At 32.4% G+C, this 19,421-nt stretch overlaps 1 protein-coding gene across 3 annotated transcripts in view; it reads right to left on the reverse strand.

The window, feature by feature from the left end:
* LOC132742140 (tyrosine-protein kinase RYK-like) overlaps positions 1–19,421 on the reverse strand; it is an 84,327-nt gene that overhangs the window by 51,512 nt on the left and 13,394 nt on the right. For 2 of the 3 annotated variants that reach the window (XM_060730468.1, XM_060730466.1), the window contains exons 2-4: positions 7,449–7,594; positions 4,739–4,847; positions 3,112–3,246 (exon numbers count right to left, since the gene is read on the reverse strand). In XM_060730468.1, coding sequence (XP_060586451.1) covers positions 3,112–3,246; positions 4,739–4,847; positions 7,449–7,594 — 390 coding nt within the window. The remainder of the gene's footprint in view (positions 1–3,111; positions 3,247–4,738; positions 4,848–7,448; positions 7,595–19,421) is intronic. The other variant, XM_060730467.1, reaches the window with a different exon arrangement.

The raw sequence follows: 19,421 nt of genomic DNA on the forward strand, positions 1-19,421 counted from the left end.
CAAAGGAAACCCCTAGAGAATTTAAGACTGATTCTGATATACTACTTTCTATACTTAAGCGGCGTCTCAAACTGTTCCAATCAATTTAAATAAATTCTCTAAAAAAAAATTTGCTGTACTGGCATGCGAGCAGTTTCCGTACAAAAATCTTAGTTACTTAATCATTATTTTTTATTACGCTCACTCACCAAAATTTGAATGTTACGCATCAATATTCGGCTCGTCACACAAATCATGGAAATTCCATCATGTTCTAAACATAGAATAACCCTTAGTTATGAGGCCTCATATGGGGTACCGAAATTATCCATTATTTTGTATGAAGAGAAGTAGTTCCCGTACATAAAATTTAACCCATTATAATTATACAATTTTATTATATCGGACCTATTTTTCATTTATAATTGCTGAACAGACCATTTTCTATGAGATAAATAGATGTAATTCAGAAAATAGAAAGTAGACTAAACGCGTGTATCTATTACCCGGTACCGTTACCCCCAACGCATTCACATGCGATGGCATGCTTGTATGCATGATATTTTACGCATCAAAGCCATAAAATTATTTTATATAGTAATATTGGTCAAAATTCTGATAATTAAACAAGCTTTCATCACATTGCCTTCTTATCTGTAAACAGGTGGTATTAGTGGAAAACCCTTTAACATGCCTCACGTGTAAGTATGTTTGCGCATGCGCGCAAAGACGGAATTCCCCCAGATAAAACAAGGTCACGTTTTGACAACGCACAGGTGAAAGTGATTTAAAATGAGACTTTTTATACGTACTGCCGAACTGACACTTAGATTTTGTCTCGTTTATGTATCTGCTTGATTTGAAATGAATTTTTGAAGAATGCATGTAAAAATCAAGCGTTTAAATGAAAAATACGGGTACTGCTTCTGTACGGGAACTGCTCGCATGCCAGTAAGCATAAATTCATACAGCTAAATGTATTATTTCCTTACAATTGAATTGACTTCAATAGCCTAAATTACCAGTACCACCATGTCTTCAAAAGCTTAATTTAGCAACAACTATATTTCCTGTTAGTCAGGTCACATTTTTTTCCTTTTCTCTTCTTTTTTTACAGGACGGCTTATTATGATCAATAATCAATTAGGCACGAATTGTAAATCCTTAAAAGCCCAAATATACAGAAAGGCTTTCCCTGCTTAATCTTGATGGAATTTCAATGACGACTGTAAGGTTATATAGCTTGTTTATACAAACCAAACATAGGCAATGCTTAGAAAATGATGAATTAGTATTGATTTATAGCTAGAACCCTATTATTTTCCTACAAATTCCCATTTAATTACATTTATTAGAATGAGAGAAAAGTTGTCCGTAATATCATATGCACTTATAGGCTTTTTGTGAAGAACGTGAGTGCCATGTTATTATTAGACGAGATGACAAACACATTATTGATATTTATATATGATAATCAAGATATGCGTTATAATAGATGGGGGAAAAAGTGAGCGGAAAATAGCTTTGATATTTCATACAAATAATCTCATCTTAACAAATGATACAATTTCTGTATTACCTATGTTTTTCTTGAAGTTATTTTGTTGTTGTTTTATACTACATATTACAATACTTTGGATAATATTTTACAATTCTTTTTTGAATTTGAAACACAACTGTTGCCAAATCAGGGCTTGAACTCCCAACCTTAACCAATATGTCACCATTCACCCTTCATACAATTTATTGTTGCAAGTTGAATATATTATTTTGCATGAATAGAAAGATATTGTAGTATATATACTGCTTGTTTGATCAGCTTGCAGCTCGGGAAGAATTCTAACAGTGAAAACATGCATGAGATATAATATTTCTCATCTCAACTTAATTACAGGAACTGTAATATGTGATTTGTACAGGATAGATTCTGTTTTCCCTATTTTAATTAGTGTAAATTACCGCAGGGCAAGAATTTTTTGCATATTTAACTGTATCCACATAGCTGCAGCAGATGTTAAGATTTGATACCGGTATCATTCAGGGGAATTAAGGAAGGAAGAAAAAAAGACGCTATAATTCCATATCAATCTACCCAAGAACGGGGAATTTTTTCCATGAAAAACGTATCAATAAAGATGCCAGATCTCCGATCTATCAGAACCGTCCATTAAATTGTGCATGGCTGTAATTAAAAGGGTGCATTATGCATTTTTATTGCATGCGATGTTATTTGTTTAAGCATGAATTAGTTTCTTTAGGTGAATAAATGTGTCAATCTTAATACCATGATGTACACCTGAAAACTTTAATGTCATACTTAATGCCAGCAGAAAATGTTTTAGCAGTCCAAGACAAATCATGTTTGAAATTTTAAAGCACTTTAGCGATTACCTCAATTTTTAATGCTAAACATCTTTACTGGTTAATTTTTTTCATGATACGGATATAATGTTCTTTAAATAAAATCAATCAAAAGGCAAAAACTACTGTAAAATGAAGAAATTCTGAGCTACATTGTCAAGGTAAGGTTGTGACAAACATTCAAAGTCAACAAAGTCAACAAATAAAAAAACGTATGTGCAACTGGCTTCAAAAGAGAGGTAGTTTTGCTTGTGTTTTTTTTTTTTCTTTCTTCTTTTTTCTGGAAGACAGTGTAAATGACAGGCATGTACCAATACCCAATTTCTTGGTTTAGTTGAATTGTGTTGATCATTTTAATTCATGACGGGATGCATCACACTCGTCTGCAATTATCATCTCTTGAATTGGTGACTTTGCTCGAAACAGATCTCGCATTTTGGAGCCGACTTTCTAGAATGCTTGAGTTTCAGGATTAGTTCCGGAGGTTGTTTTACTATTGTTCAAACCATTAAGCAAAAGAAAAATTTTGTTACAAAAATATATATCAAAAAGTATTATTTCCCTGTGATGCATACTGAAAGGTCTAGGACAGAACAGATGCATATAGCTATAGTTTCAAAGTGAAACTAACAAGGAAGGAGAATCGACTATTCAAAATGAACAATTAGGGTCAGCTTTGTCTGTTAAATAATGAATTCCATTTTCTTAACCTTCTCTTAGGTGATATTTAAATGATTTTGGTTACAACTACGTTACGACAGCAAAACAAACCTTTGGTGCAGAATTTCTTGCGTCTAAAGTCGAGGACTGTAACATTGGACGCAGAGAAAATGCTGATGTTCATCTGTATGTTCACGTCAACCTCAGTTGTGACGGCACCCGTGCATGGAAAGTTTATCTTAAATGCTGGAGAATAAAGAAAATACATATTATTATAGATGTACATTTACCATCTAGCATTTTGAAACTGTATTTCAAGGACCAATAAGTATTCTTTTAACATGTTCAATGCTGAATAAAGTTTTTGTATTTGCACAAGTAAGGATTGAAGTACAAACTGTAGTCAGTCACCAGCAGAAAAAATGGTAATTACTTATAAGGTATCTAGGAAAGCCAGTTAGGTGGACTGACCGAGAGATATGACCAAAAAAATGTGTTAAAATTTACATAAAATCAAAATACCTTCAAAATTTCTAACGAAATTGAAAGTAGAAGTAAACCAAACTTACACTGTTGAATACTCAATATATTCAACAAAACATTTCACATTTTATCTCAACATACATTTAAATTTTCAAGAAAACCCACTCAAAAAAGTTTTTTTAAAACACATTTAAATTTTTTTTTGTAGGTAAAATATTCAATTTATTAAAGCATAATGACAGTTGAACAAAGTGGTTTTCTGAGACTCTTGAAAATGCCAACAAAATTCAGGGGAAAAAAGGGAAAAATCTATCTATTACCTCTGTCAGTTTTGGCAGTTTGATTTCCTATTGCAGTTTTTCACAAACTCTTTTCAAGTGCCATGAAATTTTGGAATTTTTGTGTGTATGGAAACTTAATAAATTATATTTTGGCATTTTCAAGTTCTAAGTCTGATAAAGTAGTAATGCCTGCTAAACCTGTCAGGTAATACTGTAATAGTTATTGGCATTATTAAAATATGAATTTAAAGTTCTAAAATCTCCAATCTTCGCTTAAACCCGCCATTATAAAACCCAAAGAAAAGCAAGTCTGTCACACAAATTCAGATGAGTCAGTGTAAATAACATCTTAGGCTGGTGGTGACATCTGAATCTACCCATGGAGCCCTTACATCCCGACCCTGATCAGATATTAAGCATGGTAAGGGGTAAAAGATAAAGGTTATGTTTAAGGGTATGCCTGATGTTACAGAGTATGTATTATACTGAAGAGAGAAAACCTATACCTATGTCTGAAAAGGCATTTAACAATAACTGAAAGATAACCCAAAATAGGGCCATTTAATTCCTGAAAGTAAAACCAGTGCTGTGATAGTTAAGGCAAAAAGAAACAAAATAAAAGATTTTGGACCAAAGTTAAACAATAACTATAATTGTAAAAGAAAAATGTGGCATAATTCAACACAGAGTTATTGGTATATATACTAAAGAACTTCAAAGAAGATTTTGATTTAGATATATTTTACTGCAGGAAAACTTTACCGGTAATTGGAAAAGTTATATTGGAAGTCACAGCTTATATTAAGGAGTAAATGACTCCCAAACTTCCACTAATGGAAGCCCTAAAATTCAAATATATTTTACTGCAGGAAAACTTTAATCGGAAAACTGGAGTTAGACACTGACATGTTTAGAATAGCTCTCAATATACATGGTAAAGTCAAGCTGAAAGGTGGGATAATTTAAATACTCACTAGATAGAGTTGTTGGCACGACACCGTCGGGAGCTATGCTGGGATCTGGCATGTTCATGGCGGTCGGGTTAGATACTTTGAACCTCATCTTGTAAAACATCATATTCTGCTATAGAAAATACACTCATGCATTCCAAACAACATATAAATTATCTAAATATTACATAATTCTACAGCTGTATGCAAAAGTGATGTAACTCTGTAAAGTTTACAGAATAATATACTACATTGTTGCGGTGAGTCGTAAATATTATAGTTGAGCTAATCAGCAGGCTCCATTTTCATTATAAAGATAAAATGAACGGTCCTCATGGCATTATACACTTTCATACCATACCCTAATTCATTATGAAAACATGTCATATTATGTCACTGCAAAAGCATACTTATATATACGTCAAAACTCATTTGCAAGATTTATTATCCTTGTATTTTTGCCTCAAAATCATGACAGTCGGCCTTATTATTAGCATAAGTGTGATGTTTGCACAAAAATTTGTTCGTGAGCTGAAAGGAAATTTTTTAATTTAATCTTTTTTTCTAATACTAACTTATAGCTGCATGCCTCCAGATAAGCCAAAATATTTAGATAAAGTCGAACCTGAGAAAAAAACATACTAAGATTTAAAAAAAAATAAAAAAAATTTAAACAAGAAACATGGCAATGCCACGAAACCAGGTTTTCAATTATCTCCATTGTAGATAAATATGTTGTATTTGAAATACAAATACAAGCAATAAACAATGTAACTATGTGCAATGTAAAACATGAATAATGTAGGAGGAATTGCCACAGAAGAAGTGTTCACTATATATTCTGTAGAAGGAAAAAATATATTCTGTATAAGGAAAAAAAAACAAAGGGCCGTAATTAAGTCAAAAATTATCCAATCACAAAACCTCTACAATATGCGCCAGGGCACTTGATGATATGGCTTCTGTGAAAGTTTGAACAAAATCTGTTGAGAAATGTAGGACTAGTTCAGCACAGAAGAATTTGATCATTATATATTGAGGAAAAAAAAACAAAGGGGCATAATTAGGTCAAATATTATCAAATCACAAAACCCCGACAATATGCGCCAGGGCACTTGATAACAAAGCTTCTGTGAAAGTTTGATCAAAGTCTGTTGAGAAATGTAGGAGAAGTTGCGCACTGTAGAAATTGTTCACTATATATTCTGTATAAGGAAAAAAAACAAAGGGTCATAATTAGGTCAAATATTATCCAATCACAAAACCCCGATAATATGTGCCAGGGCACTTGATAACAAAGCTTCTGAGAAAGTTTGGTCAAAATCCGTTGAAAAATGTTAGAGGAGTCGCGCACAGAAGAAATTGTTCACTATATATTCTTTATAAGGAAAAAAAACAAAGGGCTATAATTAGGTCAAATATTATCCAATCGCAAAACCCGGACAATATGTGCCAGAGCACTTGATGACAAAGCTTCTGTGAAAGTTTAGTCAAAATCCGTTGAGAAATGTAGGAGGAGTTGCGCACAGCAGAAATTGTTCACTATATATTCTATATAAGGAAAAAAAACAAAGGGCCATAATTAGGTCAAATATTATCCAATCGCAAAACCCCGATAATATGTGCCAGGGCACTTGATGACAAAGCTTCTGTAAAAGTTTGGTCAAAATCTGTTGATAAATGTAGGAGGAGTTGCGCACAGAAGAAATTGTTCACTATATATTCTATATAAGGAAAAAACAACAAAGGGCCATAATTAGGTCAAATATTATCCAATGGCAAAACCCCGACAATATGCGCCAGGGCACTTGATGACAAAGGTTCTGTGAAAGTTTGGTCAAAATCCGTTGAGAAATGTAGGAGAAGAAATTGTTTACGCCCGCCCGCCCGTCCGCCCATCCGCCCGCCGACATACCTCAATCTAATAACCAGTTTTTTCCTTCGGAAAACCTGGTTAATAAAATAATAATTTCCATGTTATTTGTGACAAATGACCGATTTTGCAGTATTTTTCACCATATTTCTACTGCATTTCTGCATTACTATTTTTGCATATTTTGACCTCGTTTTGGTAATTTAAAAGTTTGACTGGCTATATTTCAAATGATGTTTTTCGAGCTAATTTATTTTCAGATTCACAGATCTCTTGTCAAATTTCTGAAAACTGTGCTCAAGATATCTGGCAATTTTATAATGCCAGCTTGTTCAGTCTCAATATATGATAATAATAAAGCTAATAATACGCGAGGATGCTTCAATCTTATCTGTAGTTTACTTTTTGCAATCTTTTGAAATTGCAGTAGATTATACTTTATATTATAACGAAAAATGTAAAAACACAATATATATCTAAGACTCTAGTCTATTACTGAAGAAGCTCTGCTTTGAAAGACCTTGGTCAGAGTGACAGAAGAGTGGCAGGACAACAGACCAGCAATTATAATTATTTAAAACACATGTCTTGTTTGTTATTTGTTTGGATGTTGTTGGTGCTTTTTTTGACAGCTTAAAGATGGTCTCTTAAAACAGGTTAATTTAAACTAAAATGAATTAGATTTGTCAAAATACAAGTACAGTTAAATGAAATGCTAGCATTTAGTAACAGAATATTTTATGGCATGTGGTCTTCATTTCTGAGGCAGTTTTAACCAGTTTGTTAGTAATTAAAATGAAATAAAATTTTCAAAAATGACAAGAATGAGACAAAATATTGATATACATTGCAGAGACTTACATCTGGTGGCTTTGGTCGTTTTGGTCTCAAGTTTTGCCATGTGAAGAAAATGGAGTCTATCTGAGGTGGGATCGGCATATTGAATGACAGGGCATACTTGTTGAGGATCCCATTCCGTACATAGTACAACTCCGCTTTTGGAATCCCTGAAAATAGAAAAACATTTTATGTTAGAAAAATATGTTATATGTTAAAAAAAGTGAATATTTTTCAGTCTTATATATATATTAGTTAGCATTTTTCACTAACCCCAGTACATAAATCAAAACTTTAGTTAAAATTCACTAGCACGTTAATGTCTGCATCCTGAATTAGATGGTTCTGGGTCTCAGGTGTCACAGTCATTATGATTAATTATGCATATTGCTAACATAAGCATAATCTGCTTAATTTCTAAAACTTTTATTTTGGAATGGTCCATTATCAATTTTGGGATATAAAGATGAAAATCAGTAAACAGTATAGAGCCTGGTCAGACTGCAAGGATGTCCAGGCTGGCCTGGCTCTATACTGGTGGCAAGGACTTATCACCTTCGGTTCCAGCAGGGTAAGTCGGTTAAAGCATTAATTCTCCTTTTTGGTTTCGTTCCTGAAATATAAATGCCCTTTAAAGCCTTAAAATAATATTGTACATGAACATTGAAAACTGAAGTCACCATTGTTCAAGAAACATTTGTACAAGGTCAAGGACAGCATAAGAAAGCCAAAACATTTACAAAGCAAGATTTCAGGGATTTCAATATTGAGCTTAAACAGTACACTTAGCATGATCAGACCACATACATGTATTGAGATGTGCAAGCCCACTTGTCTTTATACGGGTGGAACATTATCCGAATTAATTAAAGGTTGGTCACTTCGAGTTCAAGCACGTAAAATTACAAATAAACTATTATTAAAACTAACACTCAAAAAATCAACAACAATAGAAAGCAAAAAAACAACAAAAAAACACAACAACATAATGACAGAAGATAAATCATTCTTTTGATTAATACTGCCAGAATTATCACTGCAAGGAATATGCAACTCTCACAAGTTCTGTCTGACTTAAATAACATCTGTGCATCTCTGGAAAAATGTAAATCTACCTCATATACAGTGAAACCTGTATTATTCAAACTCGTCCAGACCACAAAGAAAGATTTGCATTATGAAGGTCCCTTAAAATCTAAAGGGGAAAAAAACAACCCTTAGAATCACTCATACAATTAAATCTTTAAAGATCAAAATCTACAGTCTTTATGGCATTTCAATTAGTACTGATATAATTTACTTTTTATGTTACACATGAAGTGGTCCCTGCCCTGGCCCAAATATAGTAGTGGTTGCCCTAAGGAATGTCCCAGAATTCCTGTCAATTGATTTCTGGTCTCCTATGTCTATTTAGCAGTTAAGCAGAATCTTCTCTAAATAATCTATATCTATAACCACAACTGCTTGAACAAGTATCTGAACAAACTTAAACATCTGCGTAGGGTCTACCTTACCACTATAGTTTTACTATACAAACACACTTAAAAAGTTCAAGTAAAAACCTATCATTCTTAATGCAAGACAATATATTAAACAACAGGAGAAGTAACCAGGTCTTACATTTATAGATTTACATCTATAGAATTTATGTGAGGATTGTTCAACCTTCAGCTTTAAGTACTTTACCATTATTCAGTTATTCCGATAACAGTCAAAATTGATGGAATCATCCCTGAAAGTTTTCTAACAAGCAAATAACAGACGCTTGATTTACATATTCACAGAAATTTATTCTCACAGACATTGTAATTACAAAAGAAACTGTCACAAGACTTGCGTCTGAGAATGATAGTATCAAATAATCTGAAAGTAGCAAACCAAAAACAAAACAAAACTAGAAATGTGTCCAACGGACATGATGCCTCATGATATTATTCCACTGTTTTGTCAGTCCCGTACTGAAGGAAAGAGTGACGGCAGGACTGAGATTTCAAATAAAGTTTACTGGCCGAGAAATATCACAGTTTTAAAGGAACTTCACTCAGAGGTCCAATTTAGGCCTAAAAACATAAAATTTGAAAATCTTTCAAAAAGCAAATGGAACACTCTGCAATGGTTAACACAGAGATAATGATCAGAATGAAATTGAAAATTGAAATTTTTTGTGATGCTAAAAATAGCTCTATTTGAAAAGGGTAGCAATGCTTTTCATTTTTGGGTCATAATATGCCCAACATTAAAAATGATTATTCTGGAACAACCGGGTGAAGGAATGTCTTGAAAATTTGCACACATGATATTGGTCCAGATCTTCATTAATCAGCATACAAATCTCAGAAAAATATTTCCCCGAGTCCCGTCATGGCAAAAAACCTCAGTGGGGTCCCTTTAATAAATGCCATGATTATTTAAAAACTGAAATCATATTCTAACTTTTAATATTTAAATCAAATCAAATTGTTTTAATTCATAAACATTGGTGTCAATATAATTAACATTACTATTACTTTACTAATTAATGTTTAACCAGATGATCAAACAAAAATACCACAATGCATTCTAGGAAAATTCATTACTAATATAACAGTTCTGTTAAGCCTATGTACCTATTATTTTTTACCATATAAACCCAATCAAACACTCCCCATCAACAAAGCATTTTTGCCAATAGTTTAGTCCAAATATTGTCCAGTACACATTTAGATGCTGCTTGAATTCCAAATATTCAAAATTGAAATGACTTCCTTTCCCAGCTAATCCGTAGGTACTTTTTAACGTTAAAGCTTCACAGTGCACTTAGGTAGCCCGTCACATTATACTGATCAGTCAACCTCACTCAGTGTTTCGCTTATTTTTGATGCTGTACCTATAAAAGTTTGTTTGTACCTATGGATTAGTTGGGAAAAACACAAATATTCTTAATTTTGGAGTTAGTCCATTCCTTTAAATTAAACTATTTATTTTTATATAAACTAATAAGCATTTATTTTAATTCAAACAGCTTTAATGGAACTATCTTAAATGCAAGAATTTTCTTCAAAGCACAGAAAAAAGTTGAAGGGGCATTTATTATAGGAAGAGCGTTTTGAACAGTGTTTACGGTATATAAACATGAAGCGAAAAAAAGACTGTATAATGAGCGCTGCAGGTAAACCTCTTTCATGTTACAATGTAGCTTTTATTACACAATAAAACATTTAGAAATAAAAGAAAGCTTTCCTACGCACACAAGGGGTGAAAGTCATAACAACCTTTTTCCCCCCAAATATTTTTTTGTAGAATTAACATGTTATTGTTGATATTAGGCAGAAATGTTTGCCATTTTTTCTGTAATCTTATACATCAGTTCTTCTAAAATAAAACTGAAAGTATTTTGCAGCAAAAAGAAGCAGTAACTATGCTTAATTATAGTAATTAAAACTGATTTTTTCCCCACTTTTTGGCAAATAAACATAATGTTCATATCTGTTTCAAGACTCAAAATCATGTTATCAATTAGACTGAATATGAAGAATAAATATCCATATTCTATGATATTATATATGTTGAGGCATCAGTAATTTTTATGGAACTCAAGTTTTACAAATATATCATTATTAAGACAGATAGATCAGGGGTGCATGAAAGAGACAGAGAAATAGACAGAAAGACACGTAACAGACACACAGAACATCACTGTAAAAAAACTGACAGACCAACAAACAGACAGATGGACAGACAAATAGAAATTACCAAGGGAAGACACTTCATCTGAAATCATCGCACAAACATTGTAACAGTTTTATTGCCCACTTCAGGAAATGACATTTCATGAAGGTATATTAATATAATTATAACTTCTGATGATAATTACGTTTTCATATCAAAATTTATCTTTGACCTTGAAATCACATTATTCTCATACAAAGTACATAAAGTCTCAATTTTCACCACCCACTGTTAAGGTCAATCCATCATCGTGGAGAGGAAAAGACTTCCCCTAAAACAACTATATTAAATACCCACCGTCACTAATTTGCTCAACAATGCCACTATTCTCTTCCGCCATCCATCTATATAAATATCAATTATCGTGCTGATTTATGGCCGTGTAATTTCATTCACCTTGTTTCGGGAGAGCCCCTGGACCAGAAGAGATTAAAGGGTACAATCCTGGCAGATGTATATAGCTGTATAAACTGTATAGTATCAGATCCGATTACCCCACCCACTTCACAAACAGGATGTATAATTAATCATAGCTATTTAAGTGGAAAGGTGAGTGAGAACAAATTTACCCAAACAAAATGACCAAAATCTCAACTACCGCAAGTTCAAAATACTAATTCAAGAGTTTATATAAATGATGAATATAATAACATAATTACTACACACTGTCACAAATATTAATAATGTAAATAAAAATATTACGCTGTTAAATCAGTTTCACGCAAAATATACAGAGTGTCATTACACTGCGTAAATTAATAAAAAAATTCTTAACAGAAAGCATTCTTTTAAATTTAATTTTTAGATTAAATTACTATACATTTTTTTTTTAAATTACGTTCGTCAATTCCAAAATTACGCCTAGAACAAATTTATTAAAGGTTCAAAATAAGCATATTCAAACCTCACCAAGGCAGGAATATTGAAGAATATTCATTAGCGCATTATTTTTAAATGCAAGAAACCCAAACGTTCTGAAGCTTTTCGACTAGAAGAATTATCCTTGGGGCTAATAATACTAATTGTGTTAATAGTTCATTATTAAGACCAGAAACTTTAATCCCGATCAGCTGTTGAGGGTGTTTCCGATTAAATCAATTACATTAACTGTAATAATTTCACTCTTAAATACGACTCCTACAGCAATTGCATTAATACTTCGTAACAATTTCTTCGACTTCTGCACCCGTTAAAATTCCTTTTGGTATAAATGCACTCATTTGCATACAGTATAGAGGTTATAACATATTAAGTATTTATCATTAAGAATTTGGGTATCATTTTCGTAATTTTTAAGTCCCTTAGTATTGCAGCATGTTAGTCAGAATTCTTTCCAGCATTAATAAATGAAAAATACATGTAGAGTGACGCAGGGCTGTTCTAGCAGTAGGGTAAGTTATATAAAATTCAGAGTTTTGATAGATGACATTAGGATGCCCAAGGATAATGTGCTAAATACTTCAAATAAAAACTTGCATGATAAACTGAGGGCCCAGAAATGTAAATTTACTTAACAAATGTAGTATTTTCATAAATTTTACCAAAATCATCAAAAACCATATAAACGATGCGCGAACATTTCTTCGCTTCAGAATAAACTTACTATACAAACACAAGGTGATGTATTTTTACACTTTTTTCAGCTGACCTTAACCTGTCCCCTATCACTGTAATTGAAGAGACATTTGAAAAATAATTGGATAAATTGGTAACAAACACTCGAAATGCGGAGACAACAGGTAGTAATATCCACTTCACGAAAACGCACTATTTGTTATATCCTTCAGGTAATTATACACTCGGATTTGATTCTGGGGTGAAAGACCATACTCAAATATTTGCTTCTTTTTAACATCATAATTGGTTGACAAATCAAGTTAACTTCAGAAAATCACAAGATGAAACCTGATCCCTCTAATCAAACAAGACAGTTTTAACAATGATTGCTAAATGCGATAAAATCATGTGAAAAAAAAAATTCGGGTAATTTTTTTTTTTCATACGTGCGAAATGATCATGATTTCAAGTATTAAAATTAAGTTATATTTGAAAATCATTTTAAGTTAAAACTGGTTTGTTTGGAGGTACAACTGTTACCAGATTGTGAGGAGTCTGACTGTTGTAAGAAAATAAACACATAGGTGGCCAATTAGACCTATTTGCTTATGAAAAAAATGGCTTCATTTTGTAATTTCTAAGTCAAACAGCCCTGGCTACAAGGAACATACCTCATTAATATGTATAAACATCTTAAAATGCTTCATATTTATACATTGGCGAGGTATTTCTATTTTTAGCTTTATCCGAATAATGTTTTTTTAAATAGAGGACCATATACAAATCCTACAAAGATGACTTAGTTGCTGATGAGAAAAGAATGATGGAAAGTGGAACAAACTTCCCATCCTTTGACAACATAGCTAAACACACAGAGCATTGATTCTGATTAGTTAGAAAAATATGTATTAATAATTTTTTATAAAAAGTATAAATTTTGATATACTTGTATTCAAGTTCAACTCTGTTTGAATACAAAGAAAACTAAGTATAGCCCTGAATCACAGTGGCACTGTTCAGCACCAAAGGTTAGCTAAATTATAAAATTATATCACTTTAAAATTCCTTACCAGTTATCAAATATTACACTATCTTTCAAAGATGCAAAAGATGTAAAAATAAATGTCTAACAAGAATAATTGATGTTCCCAGACATCATAAAACAAAAAGGGCAGGTGCATTTATACCCTGGCGATAGTTTCATTAATATTAACAAAAGCTCTGGCAATATCTGTCTGAAAATGCTTTAAACATTTTATTTAAAAATTACAAAGTCATTAAGACGGAAAAAATGTACCGGTATGTTACATTCCAATAGACTTACATATGTAAAATTTAAAAAGGATATAACTAAAAATTCTTAAATTTGGAAAAAAAATGATAAAAATCCTAATTATATCAATTTCTTAGGAAAGGATGTGAATTAAAAAGGTATTTTAATTGTAATTGTTAGTGTAAATTCATCATTCACGACACAAGTTTACCAGATGAGTCTTGATAAAATGGGGTTTACACTTAAAACCACAGCACTAAAATTTTTCAAATTCACAACTTAAGACAGCGGAGAAAAAAAAAATTTCATAACAATTTTTTTTCCACAGCCAAATATTAAAATGATGGACACATAAGTCATGGAAACCTCATTTTCGTGCATTATTATACAGTATTCGAAATGATAAAAGGACTCTGTCAAAAGATGAAATAATCTAAATTAACGAGCACTCCTCAGATGACTTCTTCATATTTCAAGAAGCGTCTCCGCTACACCATCGGACAAAAACTGTTTATTTCCTCCGACAGTTCATTAATTATATGAAACGGAAAGAAAAACATAAATTACTAAATTCAAAATTGGATACCAGACCTTTAAAATGGGCACTTAAATAAGACAGGCCACCACTTACTAAAATGGTATTATAAGTGATAAGTTTAGATAAAATTCAAGTACCGACTAAAACTTATCTTTGAAATTAACCAAAGTTTACTTTACCAAATAAATCACCCTGCCTGACAAGTGTACAACATTTTGTTTTTAAAAATATTATCATTTATTTTACACATCGGATCATTAACGTATCTTGAAATGTCGAGTTATTTTTATAAAACTCCCAAGGAGAACAAAATGCTCCATTAGCAAAACATGAAAATTAAAAGCTCTAATGGCATGGTCACTTGAAAGTGCGCCACTCAAGTAGATATCAAGCGGCTTCTGTTAGTTTTAAAGTTTAATTTACACACTTTGCCGACTACAAAATGCACGTATCAATATGGTAAGAAAGAACAGAACTCCGGTTAACTTGCCTCAACGGGTTAATTCCAAACTTTGAAATTCTTCTTAAGTGTTGAAAATTTGAGGCAATGTATTTTCAATAAATAAAAGTAAATTTTTCAAACTTTAAATACTTTTATCATATAGACTTAATAAAGCAATTAAAACATTTGACCCTTGAGTTAAGCTTAAGTCAAATTGGAAACCTTTACACAACAAAAAGGCAATATTGCCATGTCTATAAAACTAGTACTTAAGATCTATTGGAGAATAATATGTATAATATCAAATCAAATTTTTTTGACAAAATTCAAAGATATAATATAATGGAACATTTTCTTTTCCAAGACTGAAGTTCTGCCTTAAGCTCTTTTTCCTTTGAAAAGTTTAGTTTAAACTTTAAATATAGATGTTGCCTTGCAGAGCTGAAATTTAAATTAAAAATTTCCAGCTGAGCTTTAAATGACAGGACCCAGGCATTTAGATTAAACAAGGTTTTCAGTATTATGTCCTTTGGCTACAAAAACAGTAGTATTATGTACTTTGGCTACAAAAATTTCTTAATCATATTATTGATATATAAATTAACTAAATCCTTCTGCTCAGTAATTCAAAAATCTTATAAATTTTACAGGGAAATAAATATCTCAAGAGCGGACGATTGGCCTATTGCTTTAAGTGTGTGCCTCTCATCCAAGCAAAATGGGTTCAAGCCCAAATACATTGGTTATACATGATTGTATCATCAATTGCTTCCTAATATTACATTAAGCAACATAAGTGATTCAAATACGAAACAACTTTTTCCCAAATCAAGCTTAAAATAAATAATGTTTACATTATATTTAATATCTATACTCGAAGTCAAACAGGTTTGGTCAATTATTCTTCCACAGTTGATAAAGAGAATAATTTTAGCTTCAGATAATTTTGTTGTATATATATTGTACAAAAAACCTAATTTTTGTGCTTTTTACTGGATTTTTTGCGGCCATCACCTACACTATCACTTAAAACACAATTTTTTTCAATTAAATGAAAAAAAAAAATCTTTTCTCGCTGGTAATTCCAGTTGTGAAATCTACCCATAATTCACCTATAAAGCCAGGTAATGTACTATCAACGAAACAGACACTAATATAAATTTATATGAGAATGGATTAGAAATAAATAGCCCTTATTGCTGGTATTTTTGATACCTGCCACACTGTGTGTACAAGTGCAGGCTCGTATGATTCCACCTTTCTTTCTTTTCTACATAAAACTGTCAGAAGATTAGATAATTTAAAAGTCCCGTTGTAAGATAAATAATGCCTGTTTATTGTCAAGTATACAAGATAGCAGGCCCCCTTCCTGTTTTGTCTGGATGGTTTACATGCTGTGAACTCTGTTGTTATATATTATAAGACAGTTTTCATTATCCTTTGTTTATTATAACCTCCAAAAAAAACCTGGAAAAAGTATGTTTCTTGAAACTAATGGAACATTTAATAAAAATCTATATGTGATTGTGAAACAAGTCAAACCTAAAATTGCTTTTCTTTCAATTTGTCCCTAAAATAGCAAAGCAAAATTTATAACGTTCCAAAAATACTTTTATTTTTCAGTGACAATAATTTAAAATTGCCCTCCTGGATAACGACATATATACAATTAACAAGATCTGACCATTTCTACCAATACTCTGCCTGCCCTTAGCCAATCAGAATGCAAAATTGAATACCACATGATAACAAAATGGACGACAAATGACGTCCACCATGTTTTTTAACTGGAAACCAATTACCTACTTACTTGTATAGAATTGAAACATATGTACTATCTTCATGATTGTATGAAGCTAGAAACCAGGCTCCTGCGCGGTAAACATTTTATTTGACATTATATTTCTCTTACGTGATAGCTATTGTTCAGAAAGGAGTCTTTTTTACCAAAAAAAAATTCTGAATATTCAGCCAAACAAGGATTCCTAGCATTTTTTGGAAATGCTAATACTTGTATTATACTAAATCTCTATTTCTGAAATTTCATCTTGAGATGCCTCTCTGCTGCTGACATGATGGCCTTAATTAGGTTGAACAAAACAGTCAATCAGTCAAAAGAATGGCAATTATATTTATAGCCACTAAATTCCACAATATTTGCTGATTTAGCTATACAAATCCATTACATTGAGTCAATTAAACCATTGTGGACCGATTTAAGCAGTTAACACTAGGTCATACAGACAAACTATTCCATAGTTAATCAATACTTGTATTTATTTTCTTAATTGTCTTTAAGTGGAATTTCAACATGCAGACCAAGAAAAACCTCAGCTCAATGCTAAGTAATTGCTTGAAAGGTGTACAAATATTGAAGAAGTATTGTAAAGGAAAACAGTGGCAAAAATAATGTTCCAGCTCACACAAGAACAGCAGAGGACTAGACTGCCTCTAATTGTCCGTCATAGATCTCAGCCAGTATTATAATGGTTGTGACAATGTTTCCTGATATTATGAACATATGAGGTTGTGATGGTGGTGTTGGTAGCCACCACATCGTTCTTAGGCAGGCTTTCAAGCAGTTTACCACTACTGAGTTGCCTTCACTCTCTCAAGGAACAGATTACTTCTGTACATGCAAGAGCAGAGGTACAGTGCGATTGGCCGTAGAAAGGAATTCATGATCAATCACAACAAAAGGGACCTGCGCCATCCAGGATTGAGGAATCGAACCCAAGTCGCAGTCCAACACTCTACCTATTAAACTTATGAATATGTCACTAAGGCCTTGAGGGTATAAAACTTTTGTTTAAGCTCTGTCTAGAATCTCAGGATTTTAATTGGTCAATAGACATTCTCTGTTGGTTCCTGACCAATCAAACACCTGGACCAGTACTGATTACTTCCAGGAAACGGACCTGAGCTTCCTTCACATTCGAACAAACCCTCCAACATACAAGTTACTGTGCAGACTTTTGTTTTAATTTTTTTATCCAATAAAATGTTTCATAAAACCTTGTATATTAAGGTATGGCACCATGAGTTTAATGTATTGTTACCAATGCAGGACTCAAATCCACAAGCATATATAAGAGCTATTGCAGGTCTATGGAAATTTCTTAAAATGTGACATTCATGTTTTGGTGATATATAATAAACCAATTTGTTCATGAGTAAAAATCATTGTATTCAGGCAATTTCCACAATGTTTTGGGATGACTTTTTATCGCTATAAAAATTCAAGGCTTAAAAAAAAATCCAAAAATAATAATCACAATTCATAAGGTGCTAAAATAACAGACACCTGCGCCTTATGTAAGATATTTCGTATTTTTTTACAAAAAGAAAAAAAAATGCCTGAAATCTTATAGTTCTAATGAAGAAATATGTTACTTAAAGCACACCTGTAGCGAGTAATATGCTCCAGTCAACTTATCTTTAATTTTATCTTGTGTTTTCAAAATGCATCATATTTGCTAATGGAAAATCTTCAAGGGGGCGGGCAGTTATAATATTCCTAAGCTTTCTCAAATCTTACATGCACTTAGAAATTATACATTTTACGAAAGTTCGCTGCAGCGGGATTTTTTGTTTTGTATAATTTATGTTTATTTCTAAATTGACAATAACTTTCAAAGGCTATTATATAATTGAGAATGTCTTAAAGGGACTCCACTGTGGGTTTTTTGACATGGCGGGACTGGAAATAATTTTTCAAGATTAATGTTCCATTTGATGTAGGTCTTAGAAATCACTAACTTGTGTGCAAAATTTCAGATCAATCCCTTGTCCTGTTTTTTCCAGGATTATAATATTCTTATGTAAAAATAACCACAAATGACCCCAAATCCGGCTAACAATAGCAAAAAATATGATTTTTCATTCCTGAGTATATTTCTAAGTTATCATTTTCATATCTTCCTGTTTTATATGTCCCAGTTGGTCTATGTATGTTTTTTAATTTTTATGTAATACGCTTCTTGACCTCAGTTCCTTTAACCCATTACTTCATATACACGCCTTTTAACGCCTTTTTCACCCCCCCCCCCTTTTTGTTGTCTCAAATGGTGAAAAAATGCATTATTTAGGCCCTTAACACTTGTTTTTGTTTGAGAAATGTTGTTAAAAAAAGTGACCACTTTTTCGGCGCGGCCCCCCAACCAAAAGATACATCAGGGGGTTGCCAGAAGGGGGATGTACCCCCTTCTGTTTGGGGGGTTTGAAGGGGGGGCGGAGTCCCCCTCATCGCCAAGAAAATTTTGGACTTGTGAGAGGCTATAAATGACCCCAGATTGATCATAAGGTAACGTGTAACCAACGCTGAAAAGCATTTGACTCTATCTCAATCCATTGAGAAGTTGCAGCACTTTGAAATCAATTATAATGGAAAAAATCAACGCAAAATAGTGATTTTTGGCAATTTTGAGATGTCCCCTCATTGCCATGGTAACAGAAAATTTAAGCCTGAGTATGTTGTTG

This window comes from Ruditapes philippinarum, unplaced genomic scaffold (genome assembly GCF_026571515.1).
Source record: "Ruditapes philippinarum isolate M1 unplaced genomic scaffold, ASM2657151v2 ctg999_1_1_1_1, whole genome shotgun sequence".
NCBI classification, from domain to species: domain Eukaryota; kingdom Metazoa; phylum Mollusca; class Bivalvia; order Venerida; family Veneridae; genus Ruditapes; species Ruditapes philippinarum.